Here is a 19113-nt window from a genome sequence, read left to right as displayed (position 1 = left end):
AGGCTCCATGCAGGGAACCCGATGTGGGACTCGACCCCGGATCCGGGGATCATGCCTTCAGCCAAAGGCAGATGCTCAACCACTGAGCCACCCAGTGTCCCTGAAAAGATGATTTTGTTATTCATCAGACATTCAAATTGAATGGAGTATCTGGTATTTCATCTGGAAACTTTACTCTTTGGAAAATTTAGGCCAGTCAGATCATTGAGTAACTCAATTTCTGGGCTTGTTTGTTTTCCTATTATTTGATTCTGTGAAGCATCTTTTTACAAAAATGTTTCATAGTGATGCTGTGTGCTTCTTATTGCCTGACTTTAGGAAGCACACATCCAGCTGGCCGTCCCATTTATGAAGCTAAGTTTGATTACCAGATGAAGATGGTGACCACCAAAACTCTCCAGTTAGAAGCATCTTCTTCCTTGGAAATACTAATTTGTGAGGTGATCTTCTGGGACGAGATGAATATCTTCTCGCCAATAATCTTTTGTGCAATTATTATAACATTCATTAGTGATCATTTCCTGAGTCAATATTACACTGTGGGTTGTAAACTGATTTTCTAGTTTTATCATTCCTTCTACATTTACTATTAGCTGACTTTCATCTGTAAAGAAGACATTTCCTTCTTTTATGCTCTCTCTTATAGTATCACTATGTACTAATGAAACTAAAAAGAAAATTCAATTTGTTATAATTCATTATTGCCATTATTCTTTTTATTCTCAAATTACTCCTTTTTTGGCCAAAGGAAATCCCCTTCAAGTCTGTTTTTTGTTCCCTTGGTTATGACCCCAGTTGGTCTTTGAGGGCTTTTTTTGCAGTCTATCATTAAAGAGATTTCCCAGGCTCATTTTTTACTCATTTTGCCCAAGAAACAAGAATCAGCTTTTTTCCCCAAAGGGCCTATGCCCCCTATCAGTTTACTGCTGTCCTGCTTTGTAAGACTGGAATTGGACCCTGTGAATACATTCTTTTGCCAGCTGGCACAATGGCAAGCTTTGTCAGTAGATGGCACTGGAGGGACACTGCAGGAAAGGAGCTTCTCCTGCTGGCTTGTGTCCTATCTTTTTGCTCTTCCTGTGGAGCAGATGCCAGGGCTGTGCAAGGACACCCAGTGTCACTCACTGTCCGGCTAGTTTTTCGGGCACCTTGGCCCGCAGTGTTTTGCTCTGCAGGAGTGGCCTGTGGTTTTCTGCTTGCCAGCCTCAGTCTCCTGGTACTCCATTGGGAAGTGTCCTGTTTGCCAATTTCAGCCCACTAGCTACAGATCAGCTATGGCTCAGGATAACACAGCAAACTTCTCCATCATCCCCTGGGCTATAAAGACAGTCTCTCTAATGAGGTCTGTATCTTAGTTTTGGGGAGAGGGTCCCTCTTTTCGAATTGTCCCTTATTTGGGTATTCTTAGCCCTGTGGTGTTAAGGTTCTCTTTTATTTCATCTAGTTAATAATGCTTTATGTTAAATTTTCCTTGTTCAAATTGCTGATATGTTCTTGTTTTCTAATTGAACCTGAACTGGTAAAGTACAGAGAATAGTCTTTGAATGGTGACACCATTCAAAGATGCAATTTCTGAATTAACTTGGTATGTCCTTGGATTTGAGCACAGTGTTGAGAAGCTTGCCAGTAGGAAATGGGATGCTTGTATTCTATGGGAGGCAGAGGCAACACAATTGATAAAGCTATTACCTTGAATCTGATGAAGTGGCAAGTATAATGGGAGCCCATTAGTGCTGTACCTCACTAATGATGATTTAAAGGATGGTGGTGTCTTCCTGCACCCCGATGTTTCTAGCAGCAGTGTCCACAATAGCCAAACTGTGGAAGGAGCCTCGGTGTCCGTCGAAAGATGAATGGATAAAGATGTGGTTTATGTATACAATGGAATATTACTCAGCCATTAGAAACGACAAATACCCACCATTTGCTTCGACGTGGAGGGAACTGGGGTATTATGCTGAGTGAAATAAGTCAGTTGGAGAAGGACAAACATTATATGGTCTCATTCATTTGGGGAATATAAAAAATAGTGAAAGGAAATAAAGGGGAAAGGAGGAAAAATGAGTGGGAAATATCAGAAAGGGAGACAGAACATGAGATACTACTAACTCTGGGAAACGAACTAGGGGTGGTGGAAGGGGAGGTGGGCGGGGGGTAGGGGTGACTGGGTGACGGGCACTGAGGAGGGCACTTGATGGGATGAGCACTGGGTGTTATTCCATATGTTGACAAATTGAACACCAATAAAAAATAAATTTATATAAAAAAATAAAGGATGGTGGTGTCTTAACTTGTTTGAGCTACTGTAACAAAAATACCAAAAGCCCTGGTGCCTTATAAACAATAGACATTTACTTCTTATGGTTCTAGAGGCTGGGTAATTCAAGATCAAGGCATGAATAGAGTTGGTTTCTGGTAAGGGCATGCTTCCTGGTTCATAGATAGCCATTTTCTTATGGTACCCTCCCGTGGTGGCAGGGGTCAGGGAGCTCTTGGGGGTCTCTTTTTATAAGGATGCCATTCATGAGGACTCCACTCTCATGACCTAGTCTCAATACCCCTCCCTCCCCCCAACTCTCAATACCCTCATGTTGGGGATTAGGTTTCAGCATGTGAATTTTGGAGGAACATGAACATTTAATTTATAACAAGTGCTATGGGATTGAGTCTTCTCACAGATAGAAAAGCTTTCCCCACACTCAAGTTATAAAGTAACTCCCTCATGTATTGGTTTAATGCTTTTATAGTTTCCTTTTAAATTCACATCTCTAGTCTGTTTGGAGATTATTCTGATGGACAGTGTGAGATGCGGATCCAATTTTATCTTTTTCCAGATGAATATCCAGTCACTCAACACCATTTATTTAAAAGTCCATCTTTTCCCAAGTGATCTTGGATACCATCTAGTAATTTCCGTATGTACTTGGGTCTATTTTTGGATTTTCTATTCCCTTCCTGCTCTATTTGTTTGCCAGTACCACAGTGTTTTTATTAGAGGGGCTTTATAGTCTTATTTAATACTTGTTAGGGCTAGTCCTCTCTTACTGCTTTTATTTTTCAGGATTTTCCTTCCATTATTGTATGTTTGTTTATTTATGTTTAAGATTTTATTTATTTATTCATGAGAGACACACAGAGAGAGGCAGAGACACAGGCAGAGGGAGAAGCAGGCTCCATGCAGGGAGCCCGATGCGGAACTCGATCCTGGTTTCTCCAGGATCAGGCCCTGGGCTGAAGGTGGCACGAAACCGCTGAGCCACCCGGGCTGCCCCAGTATGTTTATTTTTTTTTTTATATGCACTTTGGAATTAGCTTGCATAACTCTAGGAAAAAGTTTACCTTTTTTAAATTTAGAATCACATTTGTATATTTCTTGGGGAGCATTGTCATCTTTATGGTGTTGAGTTGTCCTATGAGCAAATGATGTCTTTTGATTTCTTCAAGTCTTTCTTGGCTTACAGAAGTATTTCTCACTTACTGAAGTTTTTCTAATACAGCTTTGGCACATTTCCCTAAGTATTTTATCCTTTTATGGTTTCTATATTAAATGACGTTATATCTTTTAAATGGTCACTGTTTGCATTTTTGTATGTATGCGTCAGGTAAATTTTATATTATGGTACCTTACAGAAATTATTATCTTTAGTACTGATTCTCTGTTTCCTAGATGTAGTATTACATGATATACATAGAGATATAATTTCTTTCTCAAATCTAGGGCATCTAAATGCTTATGATTATCAGCTTTTCTCTCCAATACTTTGCTACATAGTAGTAGGGCAGAGGACATACCTGCTTTGTCCTTGATCTAAATGAGAATTATTTCTCCATTAAGTAGGATGCTGGTTTTTTAGTTGAGGTAAATGATATTTCATCATGTTAAGAAAGTATCTCTTAATTTTTATTTGATTTTTATGAAATTAAGAAGGGGTTTGTAAAAAGCTGTGCTACATTTTACTATGTGTTCACAGTGATTTCTTTTTTCCCCTTCTTCTATCATGATTTATTGTTGGGAGAAAATACTTTACCTGTACACTGATTTTGGGTTTGACCATGTGACTTGCTTTAAAGATTGATTGATTGATTGATTGAAGAGAGAGTGTGCGGGAGCACACAAGCAGAGGTAGCGGCAGAGGGTGAGGGAGAAGCAGGTTCCCTGCTGAGCAGGGAGTATGTGACTTGCTTTAAACAATGGAATTTGATGAACAGTAGTAGTGTGTCAAGTTCAGAGTCTGAAGCATCATGTATATTTCTGGTCACCCTTCTTATGTTTCTGCCTTTGCCATCAGAAAGACATGTCCTGGGTAGTTGCTGATCCCAAATGAAGAAGCATATGGAGCAGAATGAATCCATCCTGCAGCCTGAAGCATACACACCCCTGCCAACCCACAGATTGGTGAGTGAGAAAAAGAAAAATATTTGATGTTGTAAGCCACTGAGATATCAAGGGTGTTTGTTATTTCCATCCTAGTAATAGCTCACTAACACAAAGTCCTTTTTGTCATCTGTACATATAATCATATAACATCTTTCTCCTTAGACCTAAGTACATGATAAACTATAGGGATGAATTTACTAATACTGAAGCTTCATTGTTTGGGAATAACCCCTCTTGATTATAATGCACTATTTAAACTTGATTTTATTTTTTTAAAAAGATTTTATATATTTATTCATGAGAAACACAGAGAGGAGAGAGAGAGAGGCAGAAACACAGGCAGAAGGAGAAGCAGGCTCCACGCAGGGAGCCTGATGTGGGACTGGATCCCCGGTCTTCAGGATCACAACCCTGGGCTGAAGGCGGCGCTAAACCGCTGAGCCACCCGGGCTGCCTTAAACTTGATTTTAGATTCTATTTGCTGACATTGTATTTAGGATTGTCCCATTGCTAGTGATGAGTGAGACTGCTTTATAGTTTTCTTCTGTGTGTGTGTTGGTAATCTAACCAGGTCTGGGTATCAGAATTATACTTGTTTCATAAAGATCATTTGAAAATTTTTCTTCTGTGCTAAAATTTAAATGTTATTGGGCATATCTGGTCTTTGAAGTTTTGATAGAAATCCCCTGTAAAATCATTTGGATCTGGTTTTTATAGTTAGTTCCTTGATAACCTTTTCTCTTTCCTCTATGGAAATCTGTCTACTTATGTTTTCCACATATAGCAAGGTTAATTTTGATAAGTTGTGTTCTCTTAGAAAATAATCCAACTTATCTAGATTTTCCATTTTATTTGTATTTAGTTGTGTAAAGTAGTCTTTTCCAATATTTAAAAACTTACTAGTTTCATTGGTTATCTCCTTGCTTGCATTATTTGTTTTTTCTATGTTTCTTCCTTTAGTAAGTTAGAGTTAATGGTTTATCTATTTTGTTGTTTTTACAAAAAGCCAGCATTTTGATTAGTTTCTACTATTTTTTTTGTTCACTATCTCATTACTTTTGCTTTTAAATTTATTATTTTCTTCCTTCTGGTTTCTTTTGCTTAACTTTGTTGTTCCTTTTTTTTTTTTTTAAGATTTTATTTATTTATTCATGAAAGACACACAGAGAGAGACACAGGCAGAGGGAGAAGCAAGCTCCATGCAAGGAGCCCGATGTGGGACTCCATCCAGGGTCTCCAGGATCACACCTCGGGCTGCAGGCGGCGCTAAACCGCTGCACCACCAGGGCTGCCCTCCTTTCATTTTTTAATGTGTTTGTTGCTGCAAAAATTTAAGGCTGTGGCTTTAGTGTGATCACTGATTTAACCATATTCTGTTAATTTTGTGTTTTCATTATGATTTGTCTTTAGAAATTCTGCTCCTTAATTTTTCTCCTTTTGTCCTAAAAGTTTTTTAATAGAGAATTTTAAGATTTCCAAATGGAATTTCTAGTTTTAGAAAGAGCAGAGGAGCAAGACATGGAAGTAAAGATACTTGTTCCACTTCAGGCTTTCAGAACTTCTAGTTTTATTTATTTATTTATTTTTTATTTTTTAGAACTTCTAGTTTTAAATGAAATTTAAAAATCTTGGTTATTACCTGGAACTGTGTTTAAAAATTTATTACAATACAAGGGGACTGTTTATTATCTATGAGTGATCAAAATAGCTATGGAAAAAAAAAATCACTATGGAACCTATAGGTTTTCATCCAAGGGCGAGAAATCAATAAATTTACTGAGAAAATTAATGGTGAGTGATGAGAAACAATAAAATTGATTTGTGATTGCAGCTAGGCTTTCATTAGCTTTTATATCAGCTTTGTGAGAATTAGAAAAAAGGTGTTCCACTGGGTGAAAGAGTCCTGCATACTTGGAGGATTTCTGGCTGAGTATCAACTTAAACTTGAATTAAGGAATTCTAAAGTTCCTTAATTAGGAACTTTAGCTCAGCCAGAACCTATATGGTTGATCCAGCAGACCCTGTATTGCTCTCTACTAAGTTTAGCAGGTTCATTAAAGTAGTTACACTTATTAACTGCTGGGTAACTGTGGGAACTCAAATAAGAAAAGCAGCTGATTGCTCTCGCCACAAAAAAGAAATGATGCTTATGTGATAGGATCGAGAAGGTGACAATATAGAGGTGTTAAACTAATGCTATGGTGATCATTTTGCAGCATATGAATGTATCAGATCATCATGTGGTATGCCTTAAACTCACACAATGTTATATGTCATTTATATCTCAATAAAGCTCCAGAAAAAAAAAACAAAAGCAGCCAATACCACCAAACTCATTATGTTTGAGATATAAGATTTATTCACACACACACAAAAATAATCACAACCAAATATACACTAATTTAAAAAAACAAGATTATAGTGACATAAAGTTAATTTTATGTTTTCTTTTAAAAGTGTGTAAAAGTATTCTATTTGCTTCTACATAAATTTCTATTCATAAAAGAATAGCAAATATTAAAATGCAGTGATAGCTTGCATTTCTTATATGGAAAGAACACAGACCAAAACCTGAAGCTTTTAGTTTACAATGGTGTTACCATTAAGCCACACACTAAACTAATGATCAAAAATAGTATCTATTTCCAGATCCATATACATATACATTCACCAACTAAGCTGAGAAATAAGCATTTTGTATTCTCTCCATCCTGCTATAATTTTTTTTTGTTTGTTTTGCTAAAAGCAGAGTAAGAAATTGCATTTTCTCCTGTTAATTGATCTCAGAAGATGTACTATCTAATTCATGAGAAACGTGAAATTTCAGGTGTTTATCTTCTTCCTCACTCTTGGAGTCTACAATTAACTCCTTCTCATGGCTTTGACTTATTTGGCTGACAAGTTCACTGCTGACTTCAGAATTTTCCTGGCTACCAATCTCAAGGGAATGCATATTGCTCTCATCACTTGCTCTCAGCTTATACTCTTGGGAGTGCTTGCTGCTCTTGGTTTCCATACTGTGGTCATCAAGCTGACTTGTTTCCTGACTGTCTTTTGCATGGCTGTCCCTGTCAGAGGTGCCTCTCACTGTCCGGGAAAGAAGGACGGTATTGAAGTCATCTTCCATACTTGCACTTTTCACAAGTGATGTGAAGTCCTCCTCTGTAGAATCAGGATACTGAATCACGGAACAAATGGAAGAAGAATTAAGTGAATAGTCAGGGATGGGAACATTGTAATTCTGCTTTCTAACTTTTAGCCAGTTTATACTGGAAATGGTCTAAATTTGACTGAACCAAAAAACAGGACAAGCACATTACTTTATATTTTTTTTTTTTAAACATTTTTTTAAATCTTTATTTATTTATGATAGTCACAGAGAGAGAGAGAGAGAGAGGCAGAGACACAGGCAGAGGGAGAAGCAGGCTCCATGCACCGGGAGCCCGATGTGGGATTCGATCCCGGGTCTCCAGGATCGCGCCCTGGGCCAAAGGCAGGCACCAAACCGCTGCGCCACCCAGGGATCCCCATTACTTTATATTTTACCAAGGTTTTCACATATTCATCTCCTTTAGTTTAATAGGTATATCAGTTATGCATATGATAAAGACTATAAGTAGATCTCATTATCTCTGTTTTAAATTAAGAGAAAGAGAATTGAAAGTTAAAAAGTAAATGAATAGTAAATGTCAACTCTATGTGTCAAATCCAGATCCTTAGACCATAGATGCAGTGTAATTTGCAACTCTACAATTCATTGTAAATATTTAACTTCAAAACATGACTGTTATATTGTGAAAATAATTGCTGTTTTCCAAAGTTTTTTCTTTCATCTAAAAAAATAAATAGAATAAATGCTTTACAGCCAGGATTTGGAAAAAGAGCATTATGACTGAGAGATGAAATTAGAGAAAAATTGCATGGACTTAAACTTAAAATAGCCAAGTTGAAAAAAGTTTTTGTGTTCAATAGTCATAAATTAGGAGTTGCCTAGGTGGCTTAATTGGTTGAGCACTGGACTCTTGATTTTAACTCAAGTCATGAGTTCAGGGGTGTAAGATTGAGCCCTGCACTGGGCTCTGTGCTCAACGTGGAGTATGCATGTCCCTCTTCCTCCCCCTCTACCACTCCCCTCCCAACTTTTCTCTCTAAAAGAAATAAGTAAATAAGTAAATAAGTAAATAAATAAATAAATAAATAAATAAATAAAATATTTAAAAAATAGTCATAAACAAATAATATTTACTGAATGAATGAATGTGAATATGCACACTCTGGTTTCCTAGAATTGGGCTCTAATCATAAACATCTGATGTATATGTTTACCTGGACTTCATATTTGTGGGACTTCTTAGATTTGGACCTCAGTCCATAAGCCACACTATCACCTCGGCCATCATATGAGTCTCTTGTGGGGACAGCTGGAGTGAATAATTGGGTTGCTGGAATGTCAGTGGGAAAATCAGTGACCAGTTCATCGGATTCATCAGACTCGTTGGAGTCATCATCTAAGTCATTTGAGTCAACGGAGTCCTGGCTATCCACATCGTCTCCATCATCTTCATCTACATCGTCATGGCTTTCATTGGACTTACTTGAGAAGGTCTAAAAATCATGGCCAGAAAAATTTGGGTAAGCGTTTTTATTTTCTCTTAGTATTTACAGTACATTAGTCTTTCAGACTAATTTGGTTTTAGAATCTTTGCATTCACAGCAATGTATTCAGTGGCTTCTAGGAGCAAAGCAATTTCCTTTTTAATACCAAGATAAATGGAATCATAATTTGAGGTATTTTTCTTGCTTCTCCATAAATTATTATTTTCAAGCCATATATGGGAGTATAACATTTCTATCAATAACATTCCATTTCCTTGTTCATATTAGACATTATTTAATTTACCAATTCAGTGATGAAATAAATAGATACATAATTGTGAGATTACTTTTGAGTGGAAATGAAAATTCTCAGAAGATTGGAGCATCCATATATTAATGCATGCATCAAAACTTAAGACTACCCCCTTATTGGTATGGAGAAGCAAAAGGTGAATCCGTTATGCTTGTGTTTAAGCTGCAACTCAAATCTGTCACCCAAATTAACCACTTACTGTCTATTAAACTTCAGACTAGCAATATATTGGGTTATTTATCTAACTTTCCTAATTAGAATTCTTAGCATATTCAAAAACTCTTAAGGAAAACAAATTTAACTAACCTCTTTGTTTAGCAAATATAACAATAGTCCAAGAAAAAGAATAGTTATTACATAAACCATAATGTTAGGAATAGAGATGCTCCTAGAGACAAAATCTTGGCTTTTGTAGGCATTATTAGATGTTTATCAGATATTAGATGAGACATTTACAAAATATCTTAAATAAAATGTTAAGAGGCTTAGTATTTCAAATAACAGACATTAGTAAACATTTCCTGCCACACTAAGCTTATCTGAAGAAACCTGGTATTTCTGACATTTAGTAAATACATGTTCTCTTTATGAGCAAGTTTTAGACTGGCAATTTACTGCAAAATCTACCAATAGAATATTATCAGAATTGAGCCCAGGCAATATCATTAGGAGAAAGAGTGGCTTCTTTCATCTCTCCAGGGCATGGTTGGCTTCTGATTTAAGATGAGAACTTACTTTTTGTTTGAAGTCATCAGTTTCCTCAGTCAGCACAGCATTCTGAAGAAGAAGGGACACATATCAGTTTACATAAAACATGTCTCATATTTTAATTTAAAAGCTAGCCTTTTCTATCCAAAACAGGTCTTATTTTTCAGCCTCATAAATGAGTGGCTTAAAGTGTGAAAAAAGCCAACATAACCAGATCAATTGCTGTCCTAAGCTCACATTTACCAACAGGCAGGAAGGATCCATTTAACTGGCCTCAATGGCCTGCAAGATGGCTACTTTTTGTTGTTCTCTAATTGTGAGAAATTTAATTCTTAAAATCAGTTAAAATTAAAAATACCTGTAGTGCTAGGAAAGTCTGCTTCTGAGATGGGTCAGGCTTTAGCCATGTAGCTACAGCACCTGGGTATTTGTTGTAAAGCTACAAAAAATGTTGCATATTTGTCATTATTAAAAAAAGAAACATAAGGATCTCTAAATGATAAGCTGAAAAAGCAACTATACTTCACTGATCTTGATGGATAGGCATAATATGCCTGTATATGGTCAACCAGACCCTTAGATACCTCTTTTATCATTTATTTTTTTCTTGCAGATTCATTTAATATACTTACTTGGCACTTAAGCCAGGCATCCTTTCAAAGTAATTTAAAAATATTTATTCATTTAATCCTCTTAACCTCTTGTGAGATAAGTATCATTATTATTCCCATTTTACAGATCAGAAGAAACTCAGCCACAATGAAGTTAAGTGGTAGTAAGTGGCAGAGCCAGGGTTCAAATCCAAGGAACCAGGCTCTCTGTACCAATGCATTCTGTCCATACTGAGTATTGTGCATTCCTATTTTATGCTTGCTAGCTGAAATTTCCCCTCGGATAAAACATATCTAAAGCAGAGATCCCCTTAGTTAGTGGTGATCTTCATTGTTTCCATTCTATGGAACAAGGAGAAACTCTAAAGCTTTGCTGTCTGATCCTGTATCCACCAGCCATATAACATGTGGTTATTTAATTTAATTAAAATTAAATTTAAAAAATCAGTTCCTTAGTTGTACTAGCTATATTTTGAGTGTTCAATAGCCACAGTGGCTAGCAGCTCTGAGTGGACAGTGCAGAAATATAACATTAATATCACTGCACTGAAGTTCTATTGCTCCAAGATGCCAGAGACATGAATGGAATGGTCTTTCCTTTAGCCAAATCATTATTGGGAAAATGATTATTCTAGTGCAGAGGAGTGGAAATTGCCCTGAATAAGTGTCATCTGATGGGCTGTATCACCCAGAGCCAATCCCTTCACATTCCTGTCATTTGAGAATGAGAGCCCTGGCGGTTCCACAGGGTCCCTTTCACAGCCAGCCACCGAGAGGGGGAGGAGCAGGGAGGCAACCAGTCAGTAGTACTTGGGGTTTCCCCAGGGCTGGCTCCAACCAGAACAGCTTTATATTGGGCTTCTCTGAAAGCTTTTGCTGAAAGAAAGGGTTCCTTGCCTAAAAAAAGATGTGAAGCTACTTGTCTGGATGAGTTCCAAGTTTCTCTCCTTTTGTTTTCTTTAAAAAAATATAAAGATTATATGTAAATATGTTATAATTTATATATATATTAAACATATATATATTTCCACTGCTACATGTAATATGGTCTCAGAGAGAAGGCACTTATAAGTTAAATTTATGATTTTTTTTTTAAATTTATGATTTAAAACAAGGTAATATGAAGACAATATAGATGAACAAAACAGATTAAAACCCCCTAATAGTCATAATACAGATAACCAATTCATCTTCAGAGGTATCTCTTTGTAACTTTTCCATATTTCTTACTAGCTCTAGATTTCTAGGATTCTGGAAGGTTGATCTCTTCACTTATCTCCTAAATATAATTTAATAATTTATACTGTCATAGCTTTATGGGCCATATTTATTCTATGTAAAAGGCACCAATTCTTGCCTCAGATATTGTGACCTCTATTTTTTTTGGAAATGCTAATTTTTCTGGCTTATTATTGTGCTTCCATATTTGTTTTCTCAAATCAATTAGAAGACAGACATGCCTATACACATCTACTTGCACACCCAAACACTTGCAGCAAAACATCTCCTAATGTCTTCATTAAGCAATCTACTTTCAGTGACCCCAGAGAACACTACACAGGCCTTTATTCTGTTCATCTGGGATTGAACTCTGTGTATCTTTTAGCCTAAGCTCCTCAGGACAATGCCCATTTGTTGTTTGGCTGGCACAATTTTACCTATTTTGGAGGAGCATGTACATCTATGGTGCTGGTCAAGAGTTATAATAAAGGGTTTTATTTGGTCTTATGCTTGGTTAGAAAATTGTTATCTAAAGTCAGCTGACAAGCATAATAGATCCAAACAGCATAAAAACCTTTCTTTTTTAATGGGTTTCTTAGCAAATATCTTAGTAGATATTATGACTATTGTGGCCATACAAACTATCCAGTATGTGAGACAAATTTTAAACTTAAAAAAGCGGGGGATTTCTGGGTGGCTCAGCGGTTTAGCGCCTGCCTTTGGCCCAGGGTGTGATCCTGGAGACCTGGGATTGAGTCCCACGTCAGGCTCCCTGCATGGAGCCTGTTTCTCCCTCTGCCTATGTCTCTGCCTCTCTCTCTCTCTGTGCCTCTCATGAATAAATAAATAAAATCTTTAAAAAATAAACTTAAAAGAGCATGGATGGAATTTTCTATGTCTAGTACAGTATGTTGACTCATGGAAAGAAAAATTCACTTGACTTCCTAGAATTCATTTTATATAAATGACAATGGCCTAGAGCATTATTTTATTATATAAAAGAACTAGTTTGGTGTTAAGAGCATACATTTACTAAAAACTACACAGATCTTCCTCAATTTCCAATGGGGGTATGTCCTAATAAACCCATTGCAAGTTGAAAATATGGTGGGTCAAAAATGCATTTAGTACACCTAACCTACTAGGCATCGTAGCACAGCTTAGCCTACCTGAAACATGCTCAGAATGTATACATTAGCTTGCGTTGGGCACAAGCATCTAACACAAAGCCTATTTTATAACAAATCATCGAATATCTCATTTAATTTATTGAATACTGTATTGAAAGTGAAAAATGGAATGGTTGTATGCATACAGAATAGTTGGAAGCATATTGGTGTTTACTCTTGTGATCCCGTGGCTTGGCTGGATGCTGCAACTCACTATCACTGCCCAGTATTACAAGAGAATATTGTACCATACATCACCAGGCCTGGAAAAGTTCAAAACTCAAAATTTGAAGTATGATTTCTACTAGCATATGGCTTTCCTACCATCGTAAAGTTGAAAAACTGTAAATGGAAGCACTATGAGTTGGGGACCATCTGTAAGTGTACTTAGCAGGCCTAGATTGAAAGCTGGCAGTCAGTAAATACTTATAAATCAACAGCAAGACTATGAAGATAAGTAAAATGGCAACAAATATGTTTGTAGTACCTCTTGTACAGCTGCATATAATTTACATGATAAACTGAAAAGATGCTTACCTGCTTTTCCTCAGAGCTCCCAGAATCAGCCTGCTTAATCTTTGAAATAGAAAAAATGAACAAAGAACAATGTGAATGTGTTCCTAGCACAGGGGAGCACACAATTCATTTATTTTGAGAAATTTCCTTTAAGATGCAGCTGTACTCACCGGAATGGCGTAGGCAATGCCTAAGAGGCAAAAGCAAATCACTGCAATCCTCATGGTGACTTTTCCTGCAAAATATTTTATAAGGAATATTCGGTTTCTTTGTAGGGTAAAACAGTCATACTTCTTTATGCTACCACATCACAAAATCATTACTAATAAAATATATTTTCTGTAGAATACTTTCTGCCTTTTGGAGAAAACTCTTGTTTCAAACACTATGCTCTTTTGAGTTAATATTTGTAATGCCACCTCTTTACTCTATCTCTCACTATTAGGCAAGGGAGAGCGGAATCTCCCAAGTCTATATTCAACTTTAAAATTTAGAATTCCAGGAATTATATCATTACTCCCTGATAGCTCCAGCTATCTCAACCTAAAAACAGATCATTAGTAATTTAACTAAAATAATAAGCTAGTGTTGGAATCTTTATTTCTCAGAGAAGAAAAACACAAAGGGAAAGAGAGAAATAGAACTATAGAAAGAAACTTGCTTTCTCCATCTTTCCAGCGTGCATTTTAAGTGTGATTTATAACTGAAATTATTAAGAAGGTACCACTTAGATAAAATGAGGCTGTCTCAAAACTCAGTTATTTAAGAAAGGCATTCTAGAAATTTGAAACAGAAACCAAAACATAGAAAATAGTCAACAGCTTTTCTATTCATGATAATAAGTCTAAATAGTGTCATACAGGTATTTTGGTGAAAAATCTAACAGCTAAATACAGAAGTAAATTATTCAGAAGGTTTTTCTTTTCTCTTGAAAATAGGTTGGATACATTAAATCATTAAAACATAGCATTATTATTAGCTTACATTACCACTAAAGATTTTTATCCCTTTAAATGCTTCCACAGCCATCTACCCATTTAAATTAATGTATATAGTTATTTGAAAGGGGCATAGAATTTTTCATTTTTTTCCTTCTGATTGGAAGAAATAATTTCAGTTCTTTTGAGGACTCAAAGTATTTTTGAGTTATATAAATGACTGGCTTTTAAAATAACCAGTTACCTTTCCTCCAGGAAATCTGTAACGTATCTCCAAGCTCATTTAAAAGCCTAGAACAATTCAAGTCTGCTTAACAGCTTTACAGTTCAATTCCTTTCCTCACGACTTGCCCTTGCCCCTGAAATGAAGCTGAATACACGGATAGTGAACTGCAGGCTTACCTTGCTCTGTGGCTGGCTGAGAAGAGAGCCCAGTCTTGGATGATGCTGCACTTCTCTCCTTCTCTTGCTGCTGACAACCAGGACCTCCCAGAATTTAAATGCTGCTCCAGACATTCTCCACCAACACAGGGAGGCGGAGAAATGTGTCATGAGGTTTTTTTGCCACTGCCCAACCCACTTGCTCCCACACTTCCCCTTCTGGTTTTTGTGGTTAAAAAACAAAAAGCAAACACACAAACTATAGTTAAAACATTACTTGTGTACGATATCATTAACTAGCTTTTTCATTTATGGGATTGGCATTTAGCATGGTGGAAGGGCATCTAGGGGTCCTACAAAAAAAGTGGGGAGGAATGACTAGTTCTTTGAAACAGTCTATAATTTCTGAGCTAGAAGAAAAAATATTAATATTAAATCAGTCTTAAATAAAATGGAATAGGCTTTTGTTTCTTTCAGGTTAAATAGCAGATTAAGGTCATATATGCAACCAAATTTGCCTCACAGATATACTTGTTTAACAGGTGCAAGGCTATCTCTCCTTCAGGTGTATGAAGAATTCAGAGAGGCCCCCTCCATCCTTTACTACTCAAGCTTGGTATTGTGATTTCAAGTATATAGCAGCTTGTCATTTAGACAAATGACATTACTAACACTAAATTCCATGTTCATGCCCATGTTCAAGTTGGATTTACGATGACCCTTCAAGGACATGAATTTTTGTTGTGCTGTTTGAATTGTTTGGAGGTGGTGAATCAGATAATTTGCTATACAAAATAGAAGAATGGTAATTTACTGTATATACTGCAGAAGTAAAGTAGTTTCTGACTGGGAGCAGTGTTACTGCTTGAGAAGGCTGCTTCTGGGGCCAGAGTGTGGCTTTGAGTCCCACACTGCCACCATTAGCTGTTTGACCTTGGGCAAGTCACTTAACCTGCCTATATTTGTTTCCTCATCTGTCAAATACACACGCTATTATCTAGCTCATGAGGATTGTGAGAAGTTTGAATGAATTAGTGTGTGCAAAACTAACAACACTTGGCACATATTATATGCATATTTGAAGCACTGTGTGTGTTAACTATTCCTGAAAGTTTTGGAGAAGCAAGTAGTCATCATTTGTAATATCTTTAAGTGGAATAGGTTATTAGAATGAGGTTAGATGTATGATCTTTAAACTGTGTACATCAATAAGGTAGTTTTCATATCACTATAGGAATACATTGCTCTATGAAACATTTTTTCTCCCACGATATATAAAGGTTTTACTTAATAAATAAAATAAAATTAAAAACATTTTTCCATATTAAAAAAAACTTTACTGGGTATTTAAAAGGTATTTAAATAAAAGAAAATTACAGATGACTTTGAATATCAGAACAGAAATTAGAGGTAGCAAAGCTCTGATTCCATCTTAAATATTTAATATTGTTTTGAGATTACTTAATTTTCATCTACTTTTCTCAGTTGTGAAATGAGGGTTGCAACTATTCATTTACCTCACACTTCCATTGTAAGAATTGTGTGCGAAGTGAGATTAAAGATAAATGGTCCTATTTATTACTAGTTCTGTCTAATGTGTCGGCTACTATTTACTGATTGCTGTTCTTAATAAAAATATGGATTACATAATTTCTTGCAATCTTATTAGTATAACTATATTCCAGTTTTGTGGACATTTGGTGGTGGGGTGAGTTTATCTATTTTGGATGCATTCCAAATGAATTGATATTATTGATTAGTGGGCTCCAATCGCACATTTTACAATCCAGGTGCCAGCTAACTTGATAAAACATAAAGCATCAGGTTATAGAGTTTCAGAACATATTTCTTAGTTCTGCTTTTAAAAATTGTTTTTTCCCTTTAAACGTATTACCCACATAAATTTGTCATGTTGTCAATTTAGTAGGGGGAAGTTCACAAATTCTAAAAACAACAAGATTTCCACAGGACTCACTACGGTTTACTCTGTGCCCACAGGAATGATTTAATACCAACTTAGAGTGTTATAGGAATAGATTTCGCTGGAGCCTAGCCATGTCCAGATGAACCAGATGACCTACCGCAGGACTCTTCCGGTTCTAGCTCCAAAGTGCCACACGATGGCAGCGTTTCTGAAAGGGATTTCAGACCACAAATCTGGTTCTGTTTTTTCCTTCCGGCAGGATAGGACATTTCGCATATTTAATGACAGAACTGTGAAACAGCTGTGGGGCCTTCCATTTCTCGGAAAGCCAGGTGAGAAAATAGTTCCCAATAATGCTCCGCTACACAGAACATTCCTGTTCTGCTCTGTCATTGCTTTCAGCAGTCCCAGGTAGACATGCTGTCTCCTTCCCCACTTCCCACACTTGCTCAAAAGGTTACTGATTCCGAGATCTCACTCAGAGAAAAGACTTGTGAATTCACAGGTAAAGAATGTGTCTGGAATGCTTCAGAGATGAAAAGATAGTGATTTGTTAGGGAGGCAGTTCTGCAAAGGATGAAATGGATAGTATGTCATTCTGACTTTTGAAGAGATTCATTCTTCTTGCCTTTTTTTGTTTTTTGTTTTTTTTTTTAAGATTTTATTTATTTATTCATGAGAGACACAGAGGGAGAGAGAGAAGCAGAGACACAGGCAGAGGGAGAAGCAGGCTCCATGCAGGGAGCTCAACGCAGGACTCGATTCTGAGACTCCAGGGTCATGCCCGGGGCTGAAGGCAGATGCTCAACCACTGAGGCACCCAGGGATCCCCTTTTTTCTTCTTGCTTTTTGTTATCAAATATGCTGCTTATTTTTTCCGAATAAGATTTTTTAGCTGTCAGAATTAATGTGTTAAATGATTTAGGTCAGTTTTGATCTTGTTTAGGCTAATGCTTGGTTTTTAGAATCAAAATGCCAAATTGATCAAATTCTTTGCAAATCTCTTATGTGGAAAGAAAAAAGTTTAGTTGTTAAACTGGAATGCAAAGAGTGATTTATGATTATAAAATATAGACACTGGGGCAGCCCAGGTGGCTCAGCAGTTTAGCGCTGCCTTCAGCTCAGGGTGTGATCCTGGAGACCTGGGATTGAGTCCCACGTAGAGCTCCCTGCATGGAGCCTGCTTCTCCCTCTGTGTCTCCGCCCCTCTCCCTCTCTGTGTTTCTCGTGAATAAATAAATACAATCTTTAAAAAAGATTGTAAAAAAGATTGTCTTATATATAGACACTGTAAGAGGACATATGGGAACATATAAAGAACATTGTATTTTTTTCTTAAACGACATGAAAATGCTCATATAATGGAAAGATTTAAGTGTTCAAATGTCACTGTTTTGTGGAGTTTTTTAATGCTGACTTCCAGTTTATTTGGATATTTCTAACTATCTTCTTAGTAAGATATAATCAACCATTTAAATTTTTTCAGCTCTGCAAATAATTATTTTTCTCCCTGAATCAACGTTCAAACAAAAATCTGATATCTTTGTAGCATCACTAATCTGCCATAGTGAAGTTAGGAACTGTAGCTAAACAGAAGCCTACTACAATATTCATTTATAGCCTAAGGAAGAGGGGCATTACTTATTAAAGGAAAGGAGACAAGGGTGGGAAATAAGAGGGTACTATTTTTAAGGACAGACATGAAATTGGGACATTTCAGAAATTGTAAAAACAAACACCATAAAACTTTTATCCTATTGCTCAATAACTTAAATAATGAAATTCAGATCCTGAAAAAATGATCTTACTATTGGCAAACATTAGTTTCACTTAAGACAACAGAAAAAAAATTCATTTTAGACACATAGAATTGTTATAGAGCAAATAAATATTCAATAAATTGTTAGCGATTAACCACTCAACTCTCCATCCTTAAGAAATTCTGAGCACATAGTTTGTGCTTATCAGTTCAGTGTACTAGGCTCGAATTCATAGTGTATCATATATTGATACCTAATATCTGCTGGTACTCAAGAATTGCATAGTGTTTTTTATTAAAGTATTTTTTACCAACTCTGAGGGCATTCCAATACTCTTTAAGTGATAGATTCTTTAAAGTGGACTTAAAATATTAATTTTTTTTTCTGAAGAGGACACCATTCTTACCTTCATGGAACCTCAGGGAGACTTTTATTCATGAAAATCAACTAAGAGATTTGGAACTGTGTAGCCAAGGAGAATAAGAGGGTCCAGTTACGTATTAAATTCAGTGGGACTATGGACAGGGAAAAGCATATGGCGGAGACCCTGTGTCTACACTGGAGTAGGGTGGGTATTTGGAGATTGGGCTCAAACAGG

The 19113-nt window shown here is 36.5% G+C and overlaps 1 protein-coding gene across 2 annotated transcripts; it reads right to left on the bottom strand.

The window, feature by feature from the left end:
* Positions 1-6720: 6720 nt before the first annotated feature.
* Positions 6721-14986, bottom strand: SPP1 (secreted phosphoprotein 1). Of its 2 annotated transcripts, XM_041757684.1 has the most exons (7): positions 14853-14986; positions 13683-13747; positions 13534-13572; positions 10354-10434; positions 10023-10064; positions 8705-8983; positions 6721-7556 (listed from the first exon to the last, which is right to left on the bottom strand). In XM_041757684.1, exons 2-7 carry the CDS (start codon positions 13734-13736, stop codon positions 7152-7154), a joined length of 900 nt encoding a protein of 299 aa, XP_041613618.1. In that variant the 5' UTR covers positions 13737-13747; positions 14853-14986; the 3' UTR covers positions 6721-7151. The 2 variants fall into 2 exon arrangements, with proteins under 2 accessions (XP_041613618.1, XP_041613619.1); XM_041757685.1 differs by lacking the exon at positions 10354-10434.
* Positions 14987-19113: the final 4127 nt, after the last annotated feature.

This window comes from Vulpes lagopus, chromosome 6, assembly GCF_018345385.1.
Source record: "Vulpes lagopus strain Blue_001 chromosome 6, ASM1834538v1, whole genome shotgun sequence".
Taxonomy (NCBI): Eukaryota; Metazoa; Chordata; class Mammalia; order Carnivora; family Canidae; genus Vulpes; species Vulpes lagopus.
Note: the sequence above shows the minus strand (reverse complement) of the source record. Positions and strands in the feature narration are given on the sequence as shown.

Excerpts from the sequence above, each read along its gene's own strand:
- SPP1 (XM_041757684.1), bottom strand. The coding sequence starts at position 13,736 with ATGAGGATTGCAGTGATTTGCTTTTGCCTCTTAGGCATTGCCTACGCC. Across the intron at positions 13,573-13,682 it reads GCATTGCCTACGCCATTCCG|ATTAAGCAGGCTGATTCTGG; the intron begins GTGAGTACAGCT and ends TCTATTTCAAAG. Across the intron at positions 7,557-8,704 it reads CCCACAAATATGAAGTCCAG|TATCCTGATTCTACAGAGGA; the intron begins GTAAACATATAC and ends TCCGTGATTCAG.